Source organism: Schistocerca americana, chromosome 8 (genome assembly GCF_021461395.2).
Source record: "Schistocerca americana isolate TAMUIC-IGC-003095 chromosome 8, iqSchAmer2.1, whole genome shotgun sequence".
Taxonomy (NCBI): Eukaryota; Metazoa; Arthropoda; class Insecta; order Orthoptera; family Acrididae; genus Schistocerca; species Schistocerca americana.
The window spans coordinates 423560003-423582811 of record NC_060126.1 but is presented as its reverse complement, the minus strand read 5'-3'; the positions used below and the strand labels follow the sequence as shown (position 1 = coordinate 423582811).

The 22809-nt window shown below is 43.8% G+C and overlaps 1 protein-coding gene across 1 annotated transcript in view; it reads right to left on the bottom strand.

Annotated features, from left to right (window-relative positions):
* LOC124545894 (protein sidekick-2-like) overlaps window positions 1–22809 on the bottom strand; it is a 1033035-nt gene that overhangs the window by 454860 nt on the left and 555366 nt on the right. Inside the window, exon 2 of the mRNA XM_047124853.1 lies at window positions 2510–2575. Coding sequence (XP_046980809.1) covers window positions 2510–2575 — 66 coding nt within the window. The remainder of the gene's footprint in view (window positions 1–2509; window positions 2576–22809) is intronic.

The window sequence follows — 22809 nt, the reverse complement described above, 5'->3', positions numbered from 1 at the left end:
GATGCACTAACCACTAAGTCACCCTGACACGGTGTCTTTGCACGACTGCACGGATTGCCCTAACACCCCTCCGTATTAAGTGCAGTTGTGAAAAGACACTATGTCAGGTTGGTTAGTGCATGTGCCTAATGAGCGGGAGAACTGGGCTCGAATCCCGGCCTTCCTACAGATTTTCGTTGATCACTTCAATCTGCGGACATACATCATAAACATTCCACACTTAAAAAGATCTCTTGGAACCATATAGTTTCGTTTGATTGAAGCACCTATGCCTGGGTTTCAGGCAAGATCCCCGATTTCGTTCGATGTCGACGTTCTATTGCAATACGGCAGGAGATTCTCTGAAATCCTGTTTGTGTTTAAGGGGAATATCAGGTGGGCTGAGGTGTGAATGAGAATTTAGATTAAGGGCCGAGCCGTGTTAGGGTTGTCCGCGCAGTTGTAGAGAGCCACTGTGCCAGGGTAGCGTAGTGCTTAGCGTATCCGCTTAGTGAGCAAAGAGCCCGGTTCGAATCATGGCCGTGGTATAAATATTGATTCGCCGCTTTAGTCTGCATACATACATCGTAGATGTTCGAGATAGGAGAAGTTCTCTGGAACCATACACTGATCATCGAGAACACCTAGATAATAATAATAATAATAATAATAATAATAACGAGCGAATGGCTTTGGTGGCCGGGAGACCCATCGCGGGGCGGTTCGACCGCCGTGACACAAGTTCTTTAACGCCACTTCGGTGACTTGCGGGTGAATGAGGATGAAATGACGATGAAAGACACACAACACCCAGTCATCTCGAGGCAGAAAAAATCCCCGACCCCGCCGGGAATCGAATCCGGGACCCAGTGCATGGGAATCGAGAGCGCTACCGCAAGACCAGGAGCCGCGGACTAATAGCCGGTAAAAGCAACTTTGGCACGGATAACAGCAGCGATGGATCATGGGATGAAAGCAATGAGGCCTTGGTAGGTTTCTGGAGGGAATTGGCGCCACTTCTGCACATAGGAGTCATACAAGTCCTATAAATTCCGGGTATGGGGGCGATGAGCTCTGACGCCACGTTCAATCAGATCCCAGATATGTTTGATCGGATTCAGATCTGGCAAGTTTGGGGCCAGCATATCAATTGGAACTCGCCACTGGGTTCCTTGAACTAGTCCATCACACTCGTGGCCCTGTGGGAAGGAGCATTATCTTGCTGAGAAATACCACAGCCGTTGGGAAGCATGAACCTCATGAAAACGTGTACATGGTCTGAAACGAGTGTACGATACGCCTCGGCCATCATAGTGCCTTGCACGAGCTCCACTGGATTCATGGATGCCTACATGATTGTTACCCAGAGCATAATGCAGACGCCGCCAGCTTGTATCCGTCCCGCTGGGTAGGTGTCAAATAGCTGTTCCCGGGAAGACGACAGATTCACAGCCCCCTATCGGCATGAAGAAGAAGGTATCGGGATTCATCAGACCATGAAACACTCTGTCACTACGTTAACGTCCAGTGCCAGTGATTACGAGCCTATTTCAGTCGTAGTTCCCGACGTCATAGTGCTAACATTGTCACATGCTATGGTCGTCGATTGCAGAGACCCATCGTTAGGGGTGTTCGGTGCACTGCGTGTTCAGACACACTTGCACTCTTTCCGGCACTAAAGCCTGATGTTAGTTCCTCCATAGTTCGCCGTCTGTCCTGTTATAGCAGTCTACCCAGCCTGCGACGTCTAACATCTGTAATGAGGAGTGGCCGCCCAACCCCGTGACGTCGATACGTGGTTTCACCCTGGTTTCGCCACGTGTTGAAGACACTAGACACAGCACTCGTCGAACACCCGAAAGGTTCTGCAGTATCCGAAATGCTCGTGCCTTTACAATCTGCCTTGGTCAGTAGATCGCGCGCCTTCCCCATTCTACATACGGACAGCAAGCACACTGACTAACAGTCATTCCTCGCCAGGTGGCGTTGCTATCGCCTGGATGGGTTTATATCGATAGCAGGTCGGTGGTTATAATGTTCTGGCTAGTCTTTGTATATTTCATTTGCTTAAAATTAATGAAATTGTTACATCAGAAGGAAAGCATTGTAATTAATAGAAAATAGTATTCCCGTTATATCTTTTTCTTTTGGTGAATCCTACCCTCACTCTGCTGTTGGGCCGCGCTGATTTGTAACCCCCATTCAGAGCTGTTCTCGAACCTGGAACCTCTGTCTTCCGTGGGGCAAATCGTATATCGACTCGGCTATCCAAGCACGATTCGCGACTCGCCCACACAGCTCTGCTTCCGCCAGTGCCTACCTGGTGAAAGGCAAAAGTCCCAGGTTCGTCTCCCGGTCCCGGTTTTAACATGCCACGAAATCCTAACCCATTAAAAATTTTATAGGACCCAGCCTAATAGGTACGACTCAATAATAGCGTTGAACATCGCCCATCGCATACGGTACTGCCGTACGCTTATACAGTTCGGCCCTGGAAGGTAGTGTGAGCAGCTGGCGGCCATTCACTCACCAGCGGAAGCGTTCCGGAAGCCGATCGCCCTCCTCCGCAGCATCAGGGGGTCCCCGCCGGTGCCGGCTGTAGACACACAAAGCAGAAGAACCCAGTTAGAGCCCTTCCCAGTGGAGAAGAAACCACCCTCTCTGCACTGTTTATAAGATTCTCGTCAGACTCAATCGTCAAACGTACTGTCATTAGAAAGAAAGATATGTGTCCAGTGATCTGCGAGGAATTCTGATACGTTGCTGTGAAGCCCTCAGCACCACACCTACACGTTCTAACTACTGTTTTGCGTTTAGCATTTGAAGATGCCACTACGGCTCCAGCATGTTAGGACATGTTTTTATGAAACAGATCTGAAGATGGTCATTATAGGCCAAAACGGGTAATCTGATGAAAAAAATAAACATTGTGACCATAGAGGTGAAGTAAAGGAAATTTATTCTAAGTACAGAGTGTTGCATTTATCTGAAGACCGTAAGCTTAGACTTGTGTTTGCCAGGCACCAGAGCAGGTCTCGGTGGAGTGGGTCCCTCATCTCCCCCTGTTAATGCCGCAGTACGATCATTTTTACGCCACTGCGCCATTCGAACTAGGACTGTCGATATTTTTAAAAGTGCCGTGAATCCGATACGTCGTATTTAAAAAATATCGTTGTCGGCTCTCGATATATCGAACAAAGTCTCGCTATGTCGATATATCGGCGTAAAAGGTATTGACGTACCTGCCGATAAAAATATTGGCTGCACATAGTAAATATACTATAGAGATGTATATAGATGTGTGTATAAATATTGATTCATTGTTAGACATTCTGTACATCAACATGCTAGCAGCCTGCCTACCTCTTTAGAGCAAGAACTGAAAGGAAAACGATGCACGTTCACGCTTGGCGATATCCACTTTGCTAACAATGGTAACTGCATGTGATTCGCGCAATGAAAGGTGTCCCATGGGACCGACGTTCGGTTTCGTCACATATCAGATTTGTCCGGAACACTTCATTTCGACTTCCTGGTTCTTTCATTTCTGCCAACGCCAATGACCTAGCAGCTGTACTGTCAAAATAGCGTGGTGAAGCTAAACGTTGCAGCATCTGTTGGTAGCGCCGAGCGCCGATTGCGTCAGCATTTCCCCTCACACGTCTCCGTCCAGTTAAAGACCAGTCTTGTCATTTAGATTTTTATTCATCATTTTCAGTAACTGGTTCTGAAGAACGCCGGTGTGAAGAAATAACAGTCTAGTAGCATTGAAAATGGTTTTTTAACGCAGCTGGTGTGCTATTTCTTCACATCGGAAATCTTGGCATTCCATTCACGCCACCAACACCCCACGCCCGACTCCCCCACGTGCAATCGAACTTCTCTTTTGCGCCACATATACTTGCTTCACACAGTCAAAGAGAAAGACTGGACGTGATGAAAACTCAAAAAGTAGTAAGACTCCTTCACACAGTGAAATTAAAATTATTATCTGCTACGATTTCAAAAGAACGACTTCAAATATTTACCGAAAATTGTGAAAAAAAATAAAAGTGTTGGCATTTGATATTGCCATTTTGATGTCGATGTAAATATACCGGAAAAAATATCGCCCACGTATGTCGACATATTTGGGCTAACGCAATGAAACAAACGTCACGAGCGTAACAGTGAAATACTTCGTACCACAACGAGGGTTTATTTACGATTCGTATGCGCGGACAAGTCCGGAGATTGAACAGAACTTTCAAGGTGTTGGAATTTCGTGATGCAATTCACAAATTAGTGAATAAATTTCGTCAAAGGGAAGTATTCACGGCAAGATGCGTAAATGATGATCTACGGTGCTCGCAGATGCTCATCTAAATGACTTTGCCTGGAAATTTTTATTAAAACGTCTGTTAGCCGTTTTTCACTGCAAACGCAAATTCTTGTACCTTCCTACAAAGGGGCGTTAACTTACTTGTGCTGCAGCCCCATGACGTAAGATTAGCGCAAGAAAATAAACCTGATGATCCTGTGCACAGGATTGGGTTTTTGTGAATGAGTTTCGAAACAAGTGTGTGACGGCGAAACGGATGCTCTCCTCGTTCTGTTCTCATTCACACGGCTACATCAGTTCCCACAACTGTCGACATTGGAGCGCCAATAGACAGACTCTGCTTCACGAGGAACGCCTTCACGATCAGGAGACAGGAGTCTGGTCCGCACTTAGCAGTGTCAGTATAGCAGGCCCAATGTCTGTTTAATGGCACTGTATACTCTGAAAGAAATGAGAAAAACGTTTTTCAGCCGGTTTTTAACGAACTGAGTGACACAGACTGAAGCTTCGCCTTTTTTCAACAGGATTCGGGAAGAGCTCATACGACAAATGTTTCGTAGGACGCAATTCAAGATATTTTCCACAACCCTCATTCACTATGCACTCCCCCCCCCCCCTCCTCACCACCCCTAACCACACTTTTTTCCCCATTTTGTACAAATGTTCGCTTGGTGTTCTATAACAATAATTGATCCTTCTATTTAAAGGGTGTTAAATCCCAACGCTATTGGTGACAACTTATTTTATATAACTGACCAACTTCTAAACATAACTGTAATTCATAACAATATATATAACTGCTTATTTTATAAGTGACCATGTATCAATTGTTTCACTATCTTGCACAATTGCGCTTCTATGTAACTTTAATTACGATGATGTAACTCACGCTTTTACATGCACACTGGGAAGTTGGCTGTTCACACGATGATATGTCAACACTAGTGGCTTCTGCCCACTTCAAAGATAATGTAACCATCTTGTATAATAAAGAGCCCACCATCTGTTCCCATGACATACCACAGGTTGCATGGTGCAAACTGGGAGGCCTTTATGATGGTCTTCGACAATCGTTTTACTTATGTTTACGCCAGTGCTGCTTAGACACAGTGTATCAATATTTAAAACCTGTGATTTGGTCATCTATTTTATTCCACAACCATATGAAGTGAAGAAGTCATGCTAATTACCAGTAAATTAGCCTACTACACAAATGTTCTCGCATTTACTTGTTACTAAATTGGTTTATTAACGGGAGAAACTTGTTTTCACGATGACTTGTGTTTTACTCAATTATAATGTTTTTTAATATGTAAGTAAGCGGAAAAAAATTCAAGCAACCCATATATTTATTTAACTGTTGCCCCTGTTCGATTTCCAGTACTTTTTCCGAATCGCGTACTTTTATCTTGCTTTAATCTGTTGCATTTGTAACTCTTTATAATGGTCTAGGATCGAATTGTGGAACAACACCTGTTGTACAGTCAAATGGCGGTTATATCTTTCAAAAATTGTTCCATAACAGTCTTTAGCAATAATATCTGCCACATTCGCAGTACCGATATAACCCTGTTCGGTTACACTTTGCGTGCAGCACTAAAGGGAAAAACTTTTTGAAATTTGTGGTAAGTTCCTATGGGACCAAACTGCTGAGGTCTTCGGTCCATGGGCTTACACACTACTTAATATAACTTAAACTAACTTATGCTCCATGTTCGCGAGAGGACTCGAAGCTCCGACGGAGGGAAGCCGTGCGAACCGTGGCACGACTCCCAAGACCACGCGGCTACCCCGCGCGGCGCAGTAAAGTTTAAAGGATACATAACAAATACGCAGACGTTAGAGAAACTCAAGGATAATATTCGCGAGTCAGTTAATTCACTTTATCAAACAGCATTAAGTCGTGTGGTGAATAATTTCTTGAGTGGGTGTCAGAAATACGTCTAAAACATTGGCAGGCATTTCCAGCATCTCCACGCATGACATGGCTGAGCACAATATTCATTTGCAGCTACACTAAAGAAACAAAGAAACTGGTTCAGCTGCCAAGTATCATGTAGGGCCAACACAAGCACCCAGAAGTGCCGCAGCACGACGTGGCATGGACTCGACTAATGTCTGAAGTAGTGCTGCAGGGAAATGACACCATGAATCCTGCAGGAATGTCCATTAATCCGTAAGAGTACGAAGGAGTGGAGATCTCTTCCGAAGAGTACGTTGCAAGGCATCCCAGATATCTCCAATTATGTTCATGTATGGGGTGTTTGGTGGCCAGCGGAAGTGTTTAAAGTCAGAAGAGTGTTCCTGGAGCCACTCTGTAGCAATTATGGACGTGTGGGTAGGCTCTGCCCTGCTGGAATTGTCGAAGTCCGTCGGAATGCACAATGCAGATGATGAGACAGGATGCTTACGTACGTGTCACCCGTCAGAGTCGCATATAGAAGTATCAGGGCTCCCGTATCATTCCAACTGCACACGCCCCACACCATAACAGAGCCTCCACCAGCTAGAACAGTCGCTTGCTGACATGCAGGGCACACCATTCCTTAGGTTGTCTCCATACCCGTAGACGTCGATCCGTCGGTGTTGACGGGCCCAGGCTAAGCGTAAAGTTTTGGGTCGTGCTGTAATTAAGGGTACACGGGTAGGCCTTCGGCTCCGAAAGCCCATTTCGATGATGGTTCGTAGAATGGTTCGCACCCTGACACTTTTTGATGGCCCAGGATTGAAATCTGCAGCAATTTGCGGAAGGGTTGCACTTCTGACATGTTGACCGCTTCTCTTCAGTCGTCGTTGGTCCTGTTCTTGCAGGTTCTTTTTCCGTCCTCATAGAAGTCGGAGATTTGATGCCTTAGCGGATCCCTGATATTCATGGTACACTCGTGAAATGCGCGTACGGGAAAATCCCCACTTCACCGCCGCTTCGGAGATGCTGCGTCCCTCGGTCGTGCGCCGACTGTAACACAACGTTCAAACTCACTTAAATCTTGATAACCTGCCATTGTACAACAGTAACATATCTAACAACTGCGCCAGACACTTGTCTTGTTCTGCCGGTTTAAATACCTCTGTATTTGAATACGCATGCCTATACCAGTTTCTCTGGCGCTTCAGTGTTTTTAACTTAATTATTGTGGTAGTAGATGGTCAGCACTGTATCTGATTCGTCGAGCAACGGAGCGCTCGTTGCCCGCCGCCTACAGAACAATATATGCCGTCTGTTGGGAAGACGTTAGGGCGAATATATCTTCAGATCTCCGATAGAAATCTGTCAACCAGTGAGAGCAGTTGAAGACGCAGCAGGTCTCAGAGCTCCTGCCGTCTACGAGATACCTTGCGAGTGTGGCCAGTCTTACGTCGGAAAAACAGTGCACAGTGTGGAATAACGCAGGAAGGAGCATGAGAGGTTTTATCGCCTACGCTACCCCGAGAAATCTGTCTTAGCTGAGCATGCTTGAGAAAACGGACACCGGATAAAAGTTGACGAAACATGCGTCTTGGCTCCCACTAGCATCGTTTAGGATTGTGTAATTAAAGACGCCGTTGAAGTTAAAACCTGCCGATAATACTCTAAATAGAGACGGTGCCCTGCAGCTCAGCACAGTGTGGGATCCAAAGACAGCGCGGCTGAAGAGGGCACATCGAACGCCGGGTCAACTTACATATATGGCGATCCCGCGAGCAGGTGACGTCACAGCTGGCAGCTAGTATATCTATAGGGTGTTTCCGTAACAGAGTGTTAAAATGTAACAGGACAGAATGAACGCTCCACTGAACAATTTGAGGTAGGGAACCTGGGTTTGAAGAGGACGACAGCTTAAGGAGATACGGAAGTAAACTTGTCTACTGCTTTGCCTATCATTACTGTTTCCCAGCTTATTTACAGCTAATTTGGCTATAAGTTTACAAGTACTGTACTGTTTGGTTACATGTACATTCTTTATTTCCTACAAGGAAATAAGGAGCACGAGGCTGATTACGAGGGAGCCATTACGCAGGTCTTGTTTACTTGTCCATAAGGTGATCCGGGGATTTCCCGTAGTCTAGGGGTAGCGTCTTTGATTCATAATAAAAACGTCTTCGGTCCCAGGTTCGATCCCCGCCACTGCCTAAATTTTGATAAATAATCAGCATTGGCGGCCGAAGACTTCCGGCATAAGAAGTCAGCCTCATTCTGCCAACGGCCTTGTCAAAGAGGGCGGAGGAGCGGATAGAGGTCCAGGGCACTCTCTTGTCCTAGGGGTGGGAAATTGCCCCTAAAGGCGGAAGAATCAGCAATGATCAACGACATGAGGATGCAGAAGGCAATGGAAACCACTGCATTAAAGACAAGTAACGTGTATCCACAGGACATGTGGCCTGTAATTGAAGAAGTGTCAGGATGATCTCTCCATTGGCAAAAGATTCCGGAATAGTCCCCCATTCGTATCTCCGGGAGGGGACTGCCAAGGGGGAGGTTACCATGAGAAAAAGATTGAATAATCAACGAAAAGATAATGTTCTACGAGTCGGGGCGTGGAATGTCAGAAGTTTGAACGTGGTAGGGAAACTAGAAAATCTGAAAAGGGAAATGCAAAGGCTCAATCTAGATATAGTAGCGGTCAGTGAAGTGAAGTGGAAGGAAGACAAGGATTTCTGGTCAGATGAGTATCGGGTAATATCAACAGCAGCGGAAAATCGTATAACAGGTGTAGGATTCGTTATGAATAGGAAGGTAGGGCAGAGGGTGTGTTACTGTGAACAGTTCAGTGTTCTAATCAGAATCCACAGAAGACTAACAGCGACAACGATAGTTCAGGTATACATGGCGAAATCGCAAGCTGAACATGAACAGATAGAGAAAGTGTATGAGGATATTCAAAGGGTAATGCAGTATGTAAAGGGGGACGAAAATCTAATAGTCTTGGGCGACTGGAATGCAGTTGTAGGGGAAGGAGTAGAAGAAAAGGTTACAGGAGAATATGGGCTTGGGACTAGGAATGAAAGAGGAGAAAGACTAATCGAGTTCTGTAACAAGCTTCAGTTAGTAACAGCGAATACCCTGTTCAAGATTCACAAGAGGAGGAGGTATACTTGGAAAAGGCCGGGAGATACGGGAAGATTTCAATTAGATTACATCATGGTCAGACAGAGATTCCGAAGTCAGATACTGGATTGTAAGGCGTACCCAGGAGCAGATATAGACACAGATCACAATATAGTAGTGATGAAGAGTAGGCTGAAGTTCATGACATTAGTCAGGAAGAATCAATACGCAAAGAAGTGGGATGCGGAAGTACTAAGGAATGACGAGATACGTTTAAAGTTATCTAACGCTATAGATACAGCAATAAGGAATAGCGCAGTAGGCAGTACAGTTGAAGAGGAATGGACATCTCTAAAAAGGGCCATCACAGAAGTTGGGAAGGAAAACATAGGTACAAAGAAGGTAGCTGCAAAGAAACCATGGGTAACAGAAGAAATACTTCAGTTGATTGATGAAAGGAGGAAGTACAAACATGTTTCGGGAAAATCAGGAATACAGAAATACAAGTCGCTGAGGAATCAAATAAATAGAAAGTGCAGGGAAGCTAAGACGAAATGGCTGCAGGAAAAATGTGAAGACATCGAAAAAGATATGATTGTCGGAAGGGCAGACTCAGCATAAAGGAAAGTCAAAACAACCTTTGATGACATTAAAAGCAACAGTGGTAAGGTTAAGAGTGCAACGGGATTTCCACTGTTAAATGCAGAGGAGAGAGCAGATAGGTGGAAAGAATACATTGAAAGCCTCTATGAGGGCGAAGATTTGTCTGATGTGATAGAACAAGAAACAGGAGTCGATTTAGAAGAGATAGGGGATCCAGTATTAGAATCGGAATTTAAAAGAGCTTTGGAGGACTTACGGTCAATTAAGGCAGAAGGGATAGATAACATTCCATCAGAATTACTAAAATCATTGGGGGAAGTGGCAACAAAACGACTATTCACGTTGGTGTGTAGAATATATGAGTCTGGCGACATACCATCTGACTTTCGGACAAGCATCATCCACACAATTCCGAAGACGGCAAGAGCTGACAAGTGCGAGAATTATCGCACAATCAGCTTAACAGCTCATGCATCGAAGCTGCTTACAAGAATAATATACAGAAGAATGGAAAAGAAAATTGAGAATGCGCTAGGTGACGATCAGTTTGGGTTTAGGAAAAGTAAAGGGACGAGAGAGGCAATTCCGACGTTACGGCTAATAAAGGCAACCACCAAGAGGGAATAATAAGAGTGGACGATCAAGAACGAAGTGCTCGTATTAAGAAGGGTGTAAGACAAGGCTGTAGCCTTTCGCCCCTACTCTTCAATCTGTACATCGAGGAAGCAATGATGGAAATAAAAGAAACGTTCAGGAGTGGAATTAAAATACAAGGTGAAAGGATATGAATGATACGATTCGCTGATGACATTGCTATCCTGAGTGAAAGTGAAGAAGAATTAAATGATCTGCTGAACGGAATGAACAGTCTAATGAGTACACAGTATGGTTTGAGAGTAAATCGGAGAAAGACAAAGGTAATGAGAAGTAGTAGAAATGAGAACAGCGAGAAACTTAACATCAGGATTGATGGTCACGAAGTCAATGAAGTTAAGGAATTCTGCTACCTAGGCAGTAAGATAACCAATGACGGACGGAGCAAGGAGGACATCAAAAGCAGACTCGCTATGGCAAAAAAGGCATTTCTGGCCAAGGGAAGTCTACTAACATCAAATACCGGCCTTAATTTGAGGAAGAAATTTCTGAGGATGTACGTCTGGAGTACATGTATGGTAGTGAAACATGGACTGTGGGAAAACCGGAACAGAAGAGAATCGAAGCATTTGAGATATGGTGCTATAGACGAATGTTGAAAATTAGGTGGACTGATAAGGTAAGGAATGAGGAGGTTCTACGCAGAATCGGAGAGGAAAGGAATATGTGGAAAACACTGATAAGGAGGAGGGACAGGATGATAGGTCATCTGCTAAGACATGAGGGAATGACTTCCATGGTACTAGAGGGAGCTGTAGAGGGCAAAAACTGTAGAGGAAGACGGAAGACAGAGATTGGAATACGTCAAGAAAATAATACCAGTCAGTAGACTGATGACCAAAAAAAAAAAAAAAAAAAAGCGATCTGTTGTATCGTGTTTATACAGTAACATAACAGAGCCTGTTATGAATCAATCAACAGCAGACCCATTTATTACTCAGTGCTGCTCAGAGAAGTTCAGTACAATATAGTCGAGCAGCACCCGTACAGTATTTCTTGGTCACTGCACTGGAAGCGGATGTCGTATTCCAATGGCCTACGAGGTCACCTGACCTGCATCGCCTTCATTATCTCCTGTGGGGATACCTAAAAGCACTTGTGTTTAAGAGCCCAGTTGATAAGGAGATGGAATTAGTTGCCATAATTGTAGCTATCTGTGATGTGATGCGAAACACACCAGGGATATTTGTCAGGGTGCGTCAGAATCTTGTTCGCCGATGTCATGCTTTCATTGAGGTTGACGGCCGTCAGTTTTAGCATATTTTGTAACATACAGTACAAATGGTACAGTATTGTGTCAATGATGGTATTCGCAGTTAAGTAACGCAAATATGCAAATAAAAACGTACACAGTAACGTGGTTTTATACCTATTAGCTCCTTAAGCTGGCTTCTCCGGCCCCAGGTCCCTATCTCAAATTCAGTGGAGCATTCTCTATCTCCTGTAACATTTTTGCACAGTCTTACAGAAACGCCCTGTATAAGAGGCTACCAGCGCTCCACAGGCAGTCATACCACTTGATAAAGGACAAGGAGAGCTCGGCCGAAAGCTTGACGCGGTTGGAAACTCGAGAACATTTTATTCAATGCTAACGGCCGCGAGACTCTGCATTCATAGATTCTCCGGTCTGATAGAGAAATGAAACGACAGAAGGACATGTTGACTGCTGTGTAGGCTAAGTCATTGGATCAGGCCTCCAACGTACACAAAAGCTCAAAGACTAGAGATATTAAGCTGTAACTGTAAAAATAGCAAACATATCTGTCGCATCTCTAAGCGCGCCGCGTTTTATGAGGAGTCGTTTACATGGTGTACCGGTGCGCCTTGGCGTGCATCTCGCTGACAGCGCAGCCTGTGGATTCCCACGTATTTACGTCCGCCGCGCGCGCGGCACGTCACACCGCGCCGCCACACACGTATTTCATTCAGAAATATGCTTCCGCGCGGGAAGCCAGCGGCCGGTAAACATTCCACCAGGGCAGGCGGGGCGGCCGTGTAAACACGCGTTCTCCAGACAGCCTGTTTTCATCGGCAAGATCAACACACTGCCGATGTTGCTTTAACGCTCGCGTACCCCGTGTTTCATCTGAGCAGTACTGCCGTGCCAAGGTTATTCTCTTACTGTGGACAACAAACTCATTGCAACCATCACTACTTGATCACTAAGAGGAGACAGCTGGTTTAATACAATCATGTCTTCATATTTTGGAAGTATTTCATGCAAAAATTCATACCTCATGGAAAGTAACATTTTTCTAGGTAGTTATTGGCAGACCACTCAATGTACAACATTGTGCAAGGTATGGTAGGAAACTTGTAAGCGAAGAGGAAAATCCTAACAGCTATGGCAAAAGCATCATTTACAGTTAAAGACTCACTAGAAACACAATTCCCAAGAGAAGAGATGCATTTATTTCTCCATCAAATAGTAACACAATTACTGTCTCCTTTGCAATGTTTACGAATCTCATAGAATATTGGCTTGAGTCCTTACTATTACATTGCTCTGAATTTACGCTTTTTAGCCCCTGGACTCGTAAAAACCATTACAATGTATTGTGCTTTTTGTAAAATTTTGATACAATTTGCGCCGACCGCGGTGGTCCGGAACTGCGCGACTGCTACGGTCTCAGGCTCGAATCCTGCCTCGGGTATTGCTGTATGTGATGTCCTTAGGTTAGTTAGGTTTAAGTAGTTCTAAGTTCTAGGGGACTGATGATCACAGATGTTAAGTCCCATAGTGCTCAGAGCCATTTGAACCATTTTTCTTTGATACAATTTGCTTCTGTTTACGTATCCCTTAGATTTTGCAGATACGCAGTTCTAGGTACACATTTTAAAATTGCTTCAGATACCAAACTGTTAACTGCAAATCCAAAGAGTAAAAAAATAAATAAAAGTATATTCCATCTATCGGCAGCTACAGTTTGTGAACAGGAAATAGTCAGTATGATGCTCCATGGATAATTTGTATCAGTAATGGTAATAAATGTATAAATGTTGAACAAATTGATAAATTTATTTATCTGGGCAGTAATATTATCAGGGATGGACGGAGCAAGGCAGAAGTGAAAAGTAGAATTGCTCAAGCAAAGGCTGTTTTTAAGAAGAAGAAAAACATCTTAACATCCAAGAGCATCAGCCTTGAAATCAGGAAAAGATTTTTGAAATCATATGCGTGGAGTGTGGCATGCTATGGGCGTTAAACATGGACTCCCGGACAGAGGAGTGCTATAGACGCATGCTCAAAATAAAATGTATCGACAAGGTCACAAACGAAGTGGTTCTGGAAAGAGCAGGTGAGAAGAGAAGCTTCTGGAGTTTCATTGTTAAAAGAAGAGTGCAATTTACATGCCATCTATTAAGACATGAAGGACTCCTGAACAGAATCATAGAGGGATATGTCGAAGGAAAAAGACCAAGAGGAAGACCACGGCTGAGGTACATGGATCAAATATTGAAAGATGTGGGATGTAACACATATAAAGAAATGAAGAGAAAAGCTGAAAGACGCACAGAATGGAGATAAGCTGCCATTGTAGCTGTTGCAAACCAATCCTTGAATTGACCACAACAGAAGGAGAAGAAATCGAAATAATGTGGAATGAGTCATTTTACATTTACAGTACGAATTCGTATGTAAAGATGGGTACATGCTAGCCATTTACGAATGATTTCAAATTTTTTTATATTTTTTTTAAAATACAGATGTGAATTAGTAATTCCTATATACCACCTCTCAAATATTACATATACAGAAATTCTTCTATGGACTAGGAGGAGTGGGCAAGGGCGAAACATTTCATAGTGTTTCAAATTTTACTTTGCTGACTGCCAGCCGCGCGGGATTAGCCGAGCGGTCTCAGGCGCTGCAGTCATGGACTGTGCAGCTGATCCCGGGGGACGTTCGTGTCCTCCCTCGGGCATGGGTGTATGTGTTTGTCCTTAGGATAATTTAGGTCAAGTAGTGTGCAAGATTAAGGACTGATGGCCTTAGCAGTTCAGTCCCATAAGATTTCACACGCATTTGAACATTTCTTTACTGTCAGACATTTTCACCCATTGGCTAAATGTCAAAAATTTTGGTTTAGCATTGGGCATCCCTTTTTGTGCTAAGACAATCTTAATTTGTAATTGTTGTTGTTGTGGTCTTCAGTCCTGAGACTGATTTGATGCAGCTCTCCATGCTACTCTAACCTGTGCAAGCTTCTTCACCTCCCAGTACCTACTGCACCCTACAGCCTTCTGAATCTGCTTAGTGTATTCATCTCTTGGTCTCCCTCTACGATTTTTACCCTCCACACTGCCGTCCAGTACTAAATTGGTGATCCCTTGATGCCTCAGAACATGTCCTACCAACCGATCCCTTCTTATAGTCAAGTTGTGCCACAAACTCCTCTTCTCCCCAATTCTATTCAATACCTCCTCATTAGTTATGTGATCTATCCATCTAATCTTCAGCATTCTTCTGTAGCAGCACATTTCGAAAGCTTCTATTCTCTTTTTGTCTAAACTATTTATCGTCCATGTTTCACTTCCATACATTGCTACACTCCATACAAATTCTTTCAGAAACGACTTCCTGCACTAAAATCAATACTCGATGGTAACAAATTTCTCTTCTTCATAAACGCTTTCTTTGCCATTGCCAATCTACATTTTATATCCTCTCTACTTCGACCATCATCAGTTATTTTGCTCCCTAAATAGCAAAACTACTTTAAGTGTCTCATTTCCTAATCTAATTCCCTCAGCATCACCCGACTTAATTCGACTACATTCCATTATCCTCGTTTTGCTTTTGTTGATGTTCATCTTATACCATCCTTTCAAGTCTCTGTGGATTCCATTCAACTGCTCTTCCAAGTCCTTTGCTGTCTTTGACAGAATTACAATGTCATCGGCGAACCTCAAAGTTTTTATTTCTACTCCATGCATTTTAATACCTACTCCGAACTTTTCTTTTGTTTCCTTTACTGCTTGCTCAATATACAGATTGAATAGCATCGGGGAGAGGCTACAACCCTGTCTGACCCCATTCCCAACCACTGCTTACCTTTCATGCCCTTCGACTCTTATAACTGCCATCTGCTTTCTGTACAAATTGTAAATAGCCATTCGCTTCCTGTATTTTACCCGTGCCACCTTCAGAATTTGAAAGAGAGTATTCCAGTCAACATTGTCAAAAGCTTTCTGTAGGTCTACAAACGCTAGCAACGTAGGTTTTCCTTTCCTTAATCTTTCTTCTAAGATAAGTCGTAGGGTCAGAATTGCCTCACGTGTTCCAACATGTCTACTGAATCCAAACTGATCTTCCCCGAGGTCGGCTTCTACCAGGTTTTCCATTCGTCTGTAAAGAATTCGCGTTAGTATTTTGCAGCTGTGACTTATTAAACTGCTAGTTCGGCAATTTTCACGTCTGTCAACACCTGCTTTCTTTGGGATTGGAATTATTATATTCTCCTTGAAATCTGAGGGTATTTCACCTGTCTCATACATCTTGCTCACCAGATGGTAGAGTTTTGTCAGGACTGGCTCTCCCAAGGCTATCAGTAGTTCTAATGGAATGTTGTGCCGTGTTTTGACTTAAGTCTTTCAGTGCTCTGTCAAACTCTTCACGCAGTATCATATCTCCCATTTCATCTTCATGTACATCCTCTTCAATTTCCATAATACTGTCGTAGTAAATGTAATTTTTTGCTGCTGGTATTGTAATTATATATATCACTGTTCCTTCTGAAATACAGTGGATAATAGACAACAAATTCCATGAGGGAATAAATATATTGTGAAGCGGCAGTCGAACTGCCTACTCCTTAAGCAGATGTCTACAATTTTATGAATACGTGTTATCTGTCCTGTCGGACATGTCCGAAAGAACAGACACCACACATTCATTTAATTAGTCCGCCTCGATGGGCTATGAATTCACAGTCATCGTTGCAGATGTACATTTGCGTTCGGCGTCCAGCTGGAATCTAAAATTAGCGAGCACGGAGGACATGGAGGGGTACTGTGGTTAGGTGGCCCTGCGTGGAAATGTGAGTCGGCCGAGCGTTAAAGACTATGGCCGGGTGGCGAAGTAGTTCACGCAACTGCCTAGTAACCACGAGGTCCCGGTTTCGAATCCTGGTCAGGCGCACATTTTCAATCCCGCATAAAGACCCGACGCAGATGGCACCGTCAGTTCCTTTCCTTCCTCCCTCTCCATCTTCAGTTTAGGTGTCTATAAGACGACTTTGGGTGAATATCACAGATTATTGGTACAGCACGTTCTGTGAGCAGAGAAGACCTACTTTCGTAAAGATGGGTTGCCGCAGAATATTATTCCACACGATATTCTTCCATCAAAACAAGGAAAAATGTGTTAATGGGGGACGTTGATGAAAATTACACTATTTGAAAAATGCACCAAATCCACAATTTTGGAGATATTGCAGCAAAATTTTGTACCACGCTTTACATGAAAGTAACACATTTACATATAAAATCCTTTGACTATATATATTCAACTTTTTTTAATGAAATTTGTGTTTTATTTTAAAAAATTATGTATGTTCCTTTTTCTCAAGGTATTCAAGAGATTTCTACAAAATTTTCTCTGTTTCATCTCTTTATATGTTGCAAACTTCTCTCATGAGGTTTTAGGAATAGGTCAGATAGGAGAACTTTCATAAATTATTTATTATAATTACAAAAGTACAATTTTAAATTCATGCAAAATTCCAAGCACTTTGCCCCATATCTCAGCTTGCAATCAGAATTTCAAAATTTCCTCTTGAGTAAACGTTTATTAGGTTTACAGAAATATGCGTACAAAATTTCATAATTCTAGCATTCATAGAATCTGAGGAAAAGGTAGATAAACTTTAAAAAACAAACTTTTCAGGAAACGCAATTTAAAGTCCAACCTAGCTTTTTTCCTTGTGTCACTTCCTCAGAAGGCACCGCACTTGTACTCTGGGTGGTCTTTTCCTTCAAGGCTTCTCTTATGGTTTCTTGTTGTCTGTCTTCTTTCCTTTACCAGGTTTTCAACTGATTTTTCAGCTGCAGAGACGCACTGAAAATCTATTTTTCCATGATATCTTGAGTAAAATTTCCTATCTTGAAGCCCATTCTTTCTAATACCTTAATCCTCCAGACGTTCCCATCATTAAATACAATAGCTGCATAATAAGTTGCAGTTCTGACAACTGTAGGAGATGCAAATGTGTTTTTAGGGCAATGATTCCATATGAGTGAATTTAGAGACTCATTTGGATTTTGGGGTTTTGCTATGAACACACTTTTTGAAAAGTCCTGGATCGGCCAGATGCCTGTACGTTGGCTTGACAAGATCCAGGATACAACTTGGAAGCCTCTCCTTGTGAATGTAGGGGTTGTTATCCCCCTGAGCTTGTGGATATTTACACCAGCTAATGTGGCACAGATTATGAATAGGGTGTTCATCTGTTGACAACATGTGGAAATATGTAGCCCATACTGCACTTCTCTCTACGAAGATTTTCAACGATTCGAAGTGCAAGTGTGCTTAATTAAGTTGTTTTAGGAGTTCCAAGATGTGTTCTTTTCAGTTTAAAACCTTATCAAAAAATGGTTCAAATGCCTCTGAGCACTATGGGACTTAACATCTATGGTCATCAGTCCCCTAGAACTTAGAACTACTTAAACCTAACTAACCGAAGGACATCACACACATCCATGCCCGAGGCAGGATTCGAACCTGCGACCGTACCGGTCACGCGGTTCCAGACTGAAGTGCCTAGAACCGCAAGGCCACACAGGCCAGCAAAACCTTATCAATGCGAATACCTAAAAAGTTTGAAGTTTCCATCCTAATCATTATTCTCTCGCCATACTCGTATATTCGACTTATTATTGATGTACTGTCTCTATGTGTGCAGAACTGAATACGTTGTGTCTTTTTGAAATAGAGAATGAGACCATTTTGCAGGAAATCAACCCCATAATGCTTTTAAGAACATTATTTACGATTTATTATGTGTATGTTTGGTTTGATTATAACACTAATGTTCTCTTAAAAATACTTTAATTTTTCTTATGTATGTTAGATAGAAGCCTGCTCAGACATGTAAGAAACAATAATGGACCTGAGTCGATACTTGTGCTCTATAAGTGATGTCTCCGCATTGAGAACTGCCCCTACTGCTTACGCTGATTGCGTTATTAAGTACACCTTTCAGCGTTCTTTCGGTCAAATATTACATTATACACTGCTTGCCTATACTATCAGCTCCATAAAACTTTAGTTTATCTACGAGAATACTGTGATTCACGCAATCAAATCTTTAGATAGGTCACAGAAAATACTAACCGCCAATATTTTGTTATTTATTGCATGTAAAATCAGGTAAGTGAACTTGTAATTGGCCTATCATTTGATCAGGTATTCTCATACCCAAACTTTGATTTACTGAGGATACTATTGTTACGTTTCATGAAAACGCGCTTAGTAGTATTTGTTTGGGCTAACTCCGGCTACACAACGCAAAAATCAAATTACAAATATCTGCCAAAACAAGACAGAAAATTCGCCTGATAGCTCTTAGGAAAGGCACCGTGCACAATTCAGAAGAGACAGCGTTTATTACATGGGAATAAGTCTTTACTATTCCGTTTGAAACATCGTCAAATTCAGATGAGCTTATATTTTTAAAAGAAGAAATAATTTTCTTATTTTCAGAGGAGGAAATGGAAAAAATTTGTGTGATTTGCTATTACAACATGTTGATTTGTTATTTCACTTCAACTCCATGTCCCTTATACTTTCCTAAATTTAAGAAATGATTATTATCATTCCTCCAGCAAAATGTAGCACCCTTGCTTAAATGTGCACCCGAGAGAGCGTAAATGGCTGTAACAGCCTACAATTTATATGAGATTGGACATGTAAAATGCCAAAAGCCTCATAGCTCACACTGCGTCTTATGAAGCTGAGTATCACACACGGTCGTGGATCCGTTGATGATTTGACTCTGCGGAACAGTTACAGGAATGTGCACGTTTACGTTGCAGTAATGGATACCTGAAATATTTAAGGGATATCTTTAGCTTATACAACACTTACAATCGCTTACCTCATCAGTACAATAAGCAATACTTCCTTCGACAAACATCGAAATGAAACTACAATGAAATGAATACCACCAGCTGCATACAGGGGTTGACACAAGTGAACGGTGACAGTTGAGAATGTGTGCCCCGACCGGGACTCGAACCCGTGATCTCCTGCTTACATGGCAGAATCTCTATCCATGTTTTTGGTTTTTTAATTTTTTAAATTTTTTAAAATTCTTTTTATTTATGTAGATATCAATGTGCGAACAGTCATAGTTGATCAAGCCTGGAAAACTAAAACAGAATGAAGACACCATCGAAGATAGTAAACATAAATAACATGAAAATAAAGCCACCACTTCGTAGTTATGCTTCCCAGCGACTCCGTCACTGATAAAGATTGTTCAATATATGATCGTTTGCAGTTCGTTCTGACCTCATCTACCACTGCCTGGAACTTTCCAGCTACATGGCGGGCTGTGAAAGGCACTCCAGAGGTAGTTTGCGAAGCATTGTCGATATCTGGTAATGCCCGGAAATAGCATGATGTCTTTCTTGCAAATGGAGCCAGAAGTCAAGTAAATTCTTGTATCCGTCACGACAGAGGTAGTGGACCGCATGTCCACGTATCCAGGTGACAGAGTTGGTTCGAGTCGTGGGGGAAAATGTCTCATCCACAAACAATAACATGCGTGCAGATATATGCTCCGGCCTAACTCGCAAGAGATAACCCACCATCTGCCGCACTAGGTGCCAAACTCGTTCCGCCTCTCCAGAGTAGAGGCGGTGCTCGTCAGAATCTACTGTATTACAACTCACACAATAGGGAGATTCTGCCATGTGGATATTGTAGAGACATTCTTGCGTCACCAGCTTCCCATTAACGACTACGTACCATTGGGAAACAACATCGGAATCAAGCATGGCATCGTGTACAGTCTTCCACACCACGCGCCACCGTACGTCAGGATATTTTAGTTCGACCACGTTTAGGGTGCGGCGTTGCAGCATGTCGTGATATAGGCGTCTAGTTGTGGCCATTCGCGGTGTCGTGAGCGCTAGACTGTAATAACTTTGTTCTAAATAGAAACGTCCTATATAAAAGAGGGGCGTTGGTATGTCCTGTAATGGCACGGATGCTCTTAGTGAAGCAGGTCGTAGCGCAGTCAGAAGCAGACTCGTGAGGCTCGTAGGACAACGGCGCAGCAGACATAAATGTGAGCTAACATAGAGGGCAATGGCCCTATCATGGACGTTAACTAGGCCGATACGACCTTTTTCCTTGGGGAGGGTAAGAGATACGTATCTGATCTTCAGTAACATACCAGCGGTGACGTAGTATCCTAGCGCTGCCATAATGCTAAGAGCCAAGGGTTTCGGATTGGGTAGCGTTTGGGCGACATGCGGTATGCGGGACGCAAGGTATACATTGGCATAATACGCCCACAGAACGATGTTGAGGGATCGCAAGCGCTGATTTGCAATTCCGGCCCTAATTTGGTGAAAAAGGCGTCGATAATTGAGCGTCGTCGCGCGTCGCATGTCGTTCATGACATCTAAGCCCAAGCAGCGTACAGTATCACTGAAGCGTAAGGGGGCAATGTGTTCCTGCGGTAGCCCAATCCCGATGCTCAAGGCGACGGACTTGTCAACGTTGATTTGGCTACCAGAAGCTGTACCGTAGGTTGCAATCCAGTCCAAAGCTGCGCTCATGTCGTCAGCTCCACGTATGACGATCATCAAATCATCCGCATAGGCGGTGCAGCGATAGACGGAGCCGCCGAACTGTATCCCAGTGAGCCTGTCTCGGAGACCACACAACAAGGGTTCTAAGGCCAATGCAAGTAACAATGTTGATAATGGACATCCCTGTCGTACTGATCGGCGGATCGGCATGGGTGCCGTCAGTCTTCCATTAACAAGAACTCGAGAAGTAGTACCATGCAGAAGACGTGTCAACACTGTGATAAAGGGGTCGGGGTATTCCATGCGCCTTAGAACGGCAGTGAGGAAAGTGTGGCCCACACGGTCAAAAGCCTGGCTAAAGTCGATAGACGCCAGGGCTGCCGGCAAACGTCTCACCCGTGCAAGGGAGATGAGATCTCTATAACGACATAACGCAGTTCTGATGTTGTTGGGTCCCCCCAAGGACGTCTGATCGCTGGACAGGACGTGCAATAGTGTGCCGCGAATATGTTCTGATAGCAGCCTCGAAAAGATCGCTGTTCGTAACGTTAAGGGGCGATAATCGCCGACATGATTCCGTCCCTTCGGCTTATGGATTGGGACAATCAGACCTTCTAAGAACGGTGCAGGCAATGTTATACCCGGGGACATCAATTCCTGACAAATTTCAATCAAACACGGTACCAACAGCTGTTTAAAGGCTCGATAGAGCTCTAATGGTAATCCGTCGATTCCTGGTGATTTATGGGGAGCACCTTTACCAATGGCGTCGTGCACTTCCTCTTCTGTCACGTCTCCCAGTAAAGTCGGTACCATGTCTGGTGGAACTGTACCGTGGACATGTGCTGAAACGGTGTCTACCGTCGCCATATCAGGGAGCACTGCTGAATAAAGTTGAGCGTAATGCCCATAGAAGGCTTCTGCTATATCTGCCTGTTTTACCACGTGTCGACCGTTGTCCGTTATCATGTCGGTTACTAGTGCCCCACGGCGCCTCCTGCGTTCTAGGAGCACGTGGTGCATAGATGGCCCTTCTGATTGTATCATGTCTGGAGCACGCGACCGTATAACAGCGCCCTGTAAATGACGGCGTGCTAAGGAGACGAGCTGTGCTTTCGAGCGATTGACTATGATCTGCCTGTCAGGTGAGGGCTCCACAGCAACACATTCCCGTAGGACGGTGTAATATAAGTTTTCCGTGCTCCTCCTCCGTGCCGCTGCTTCCCGGCCGTAAGCCATGGAGGTGCGCCTAAGAGCGGCTTCGCATATTCAATCCACCAACTGAGGGTCGATCGGTAACGACCACGACGCTATAAAGACGCGTTCCACGACTCTTCGATAGCACCTTTACATGCCGGCTCGTCCAGGTGGGCGACGTTCAGTTTCCAGGGGGGCCTACTGCGCCACACACGCGCAGGTTGGAGGGCAATGGTGCAAAAATAGGCTGTGTGGTCGGTGAATG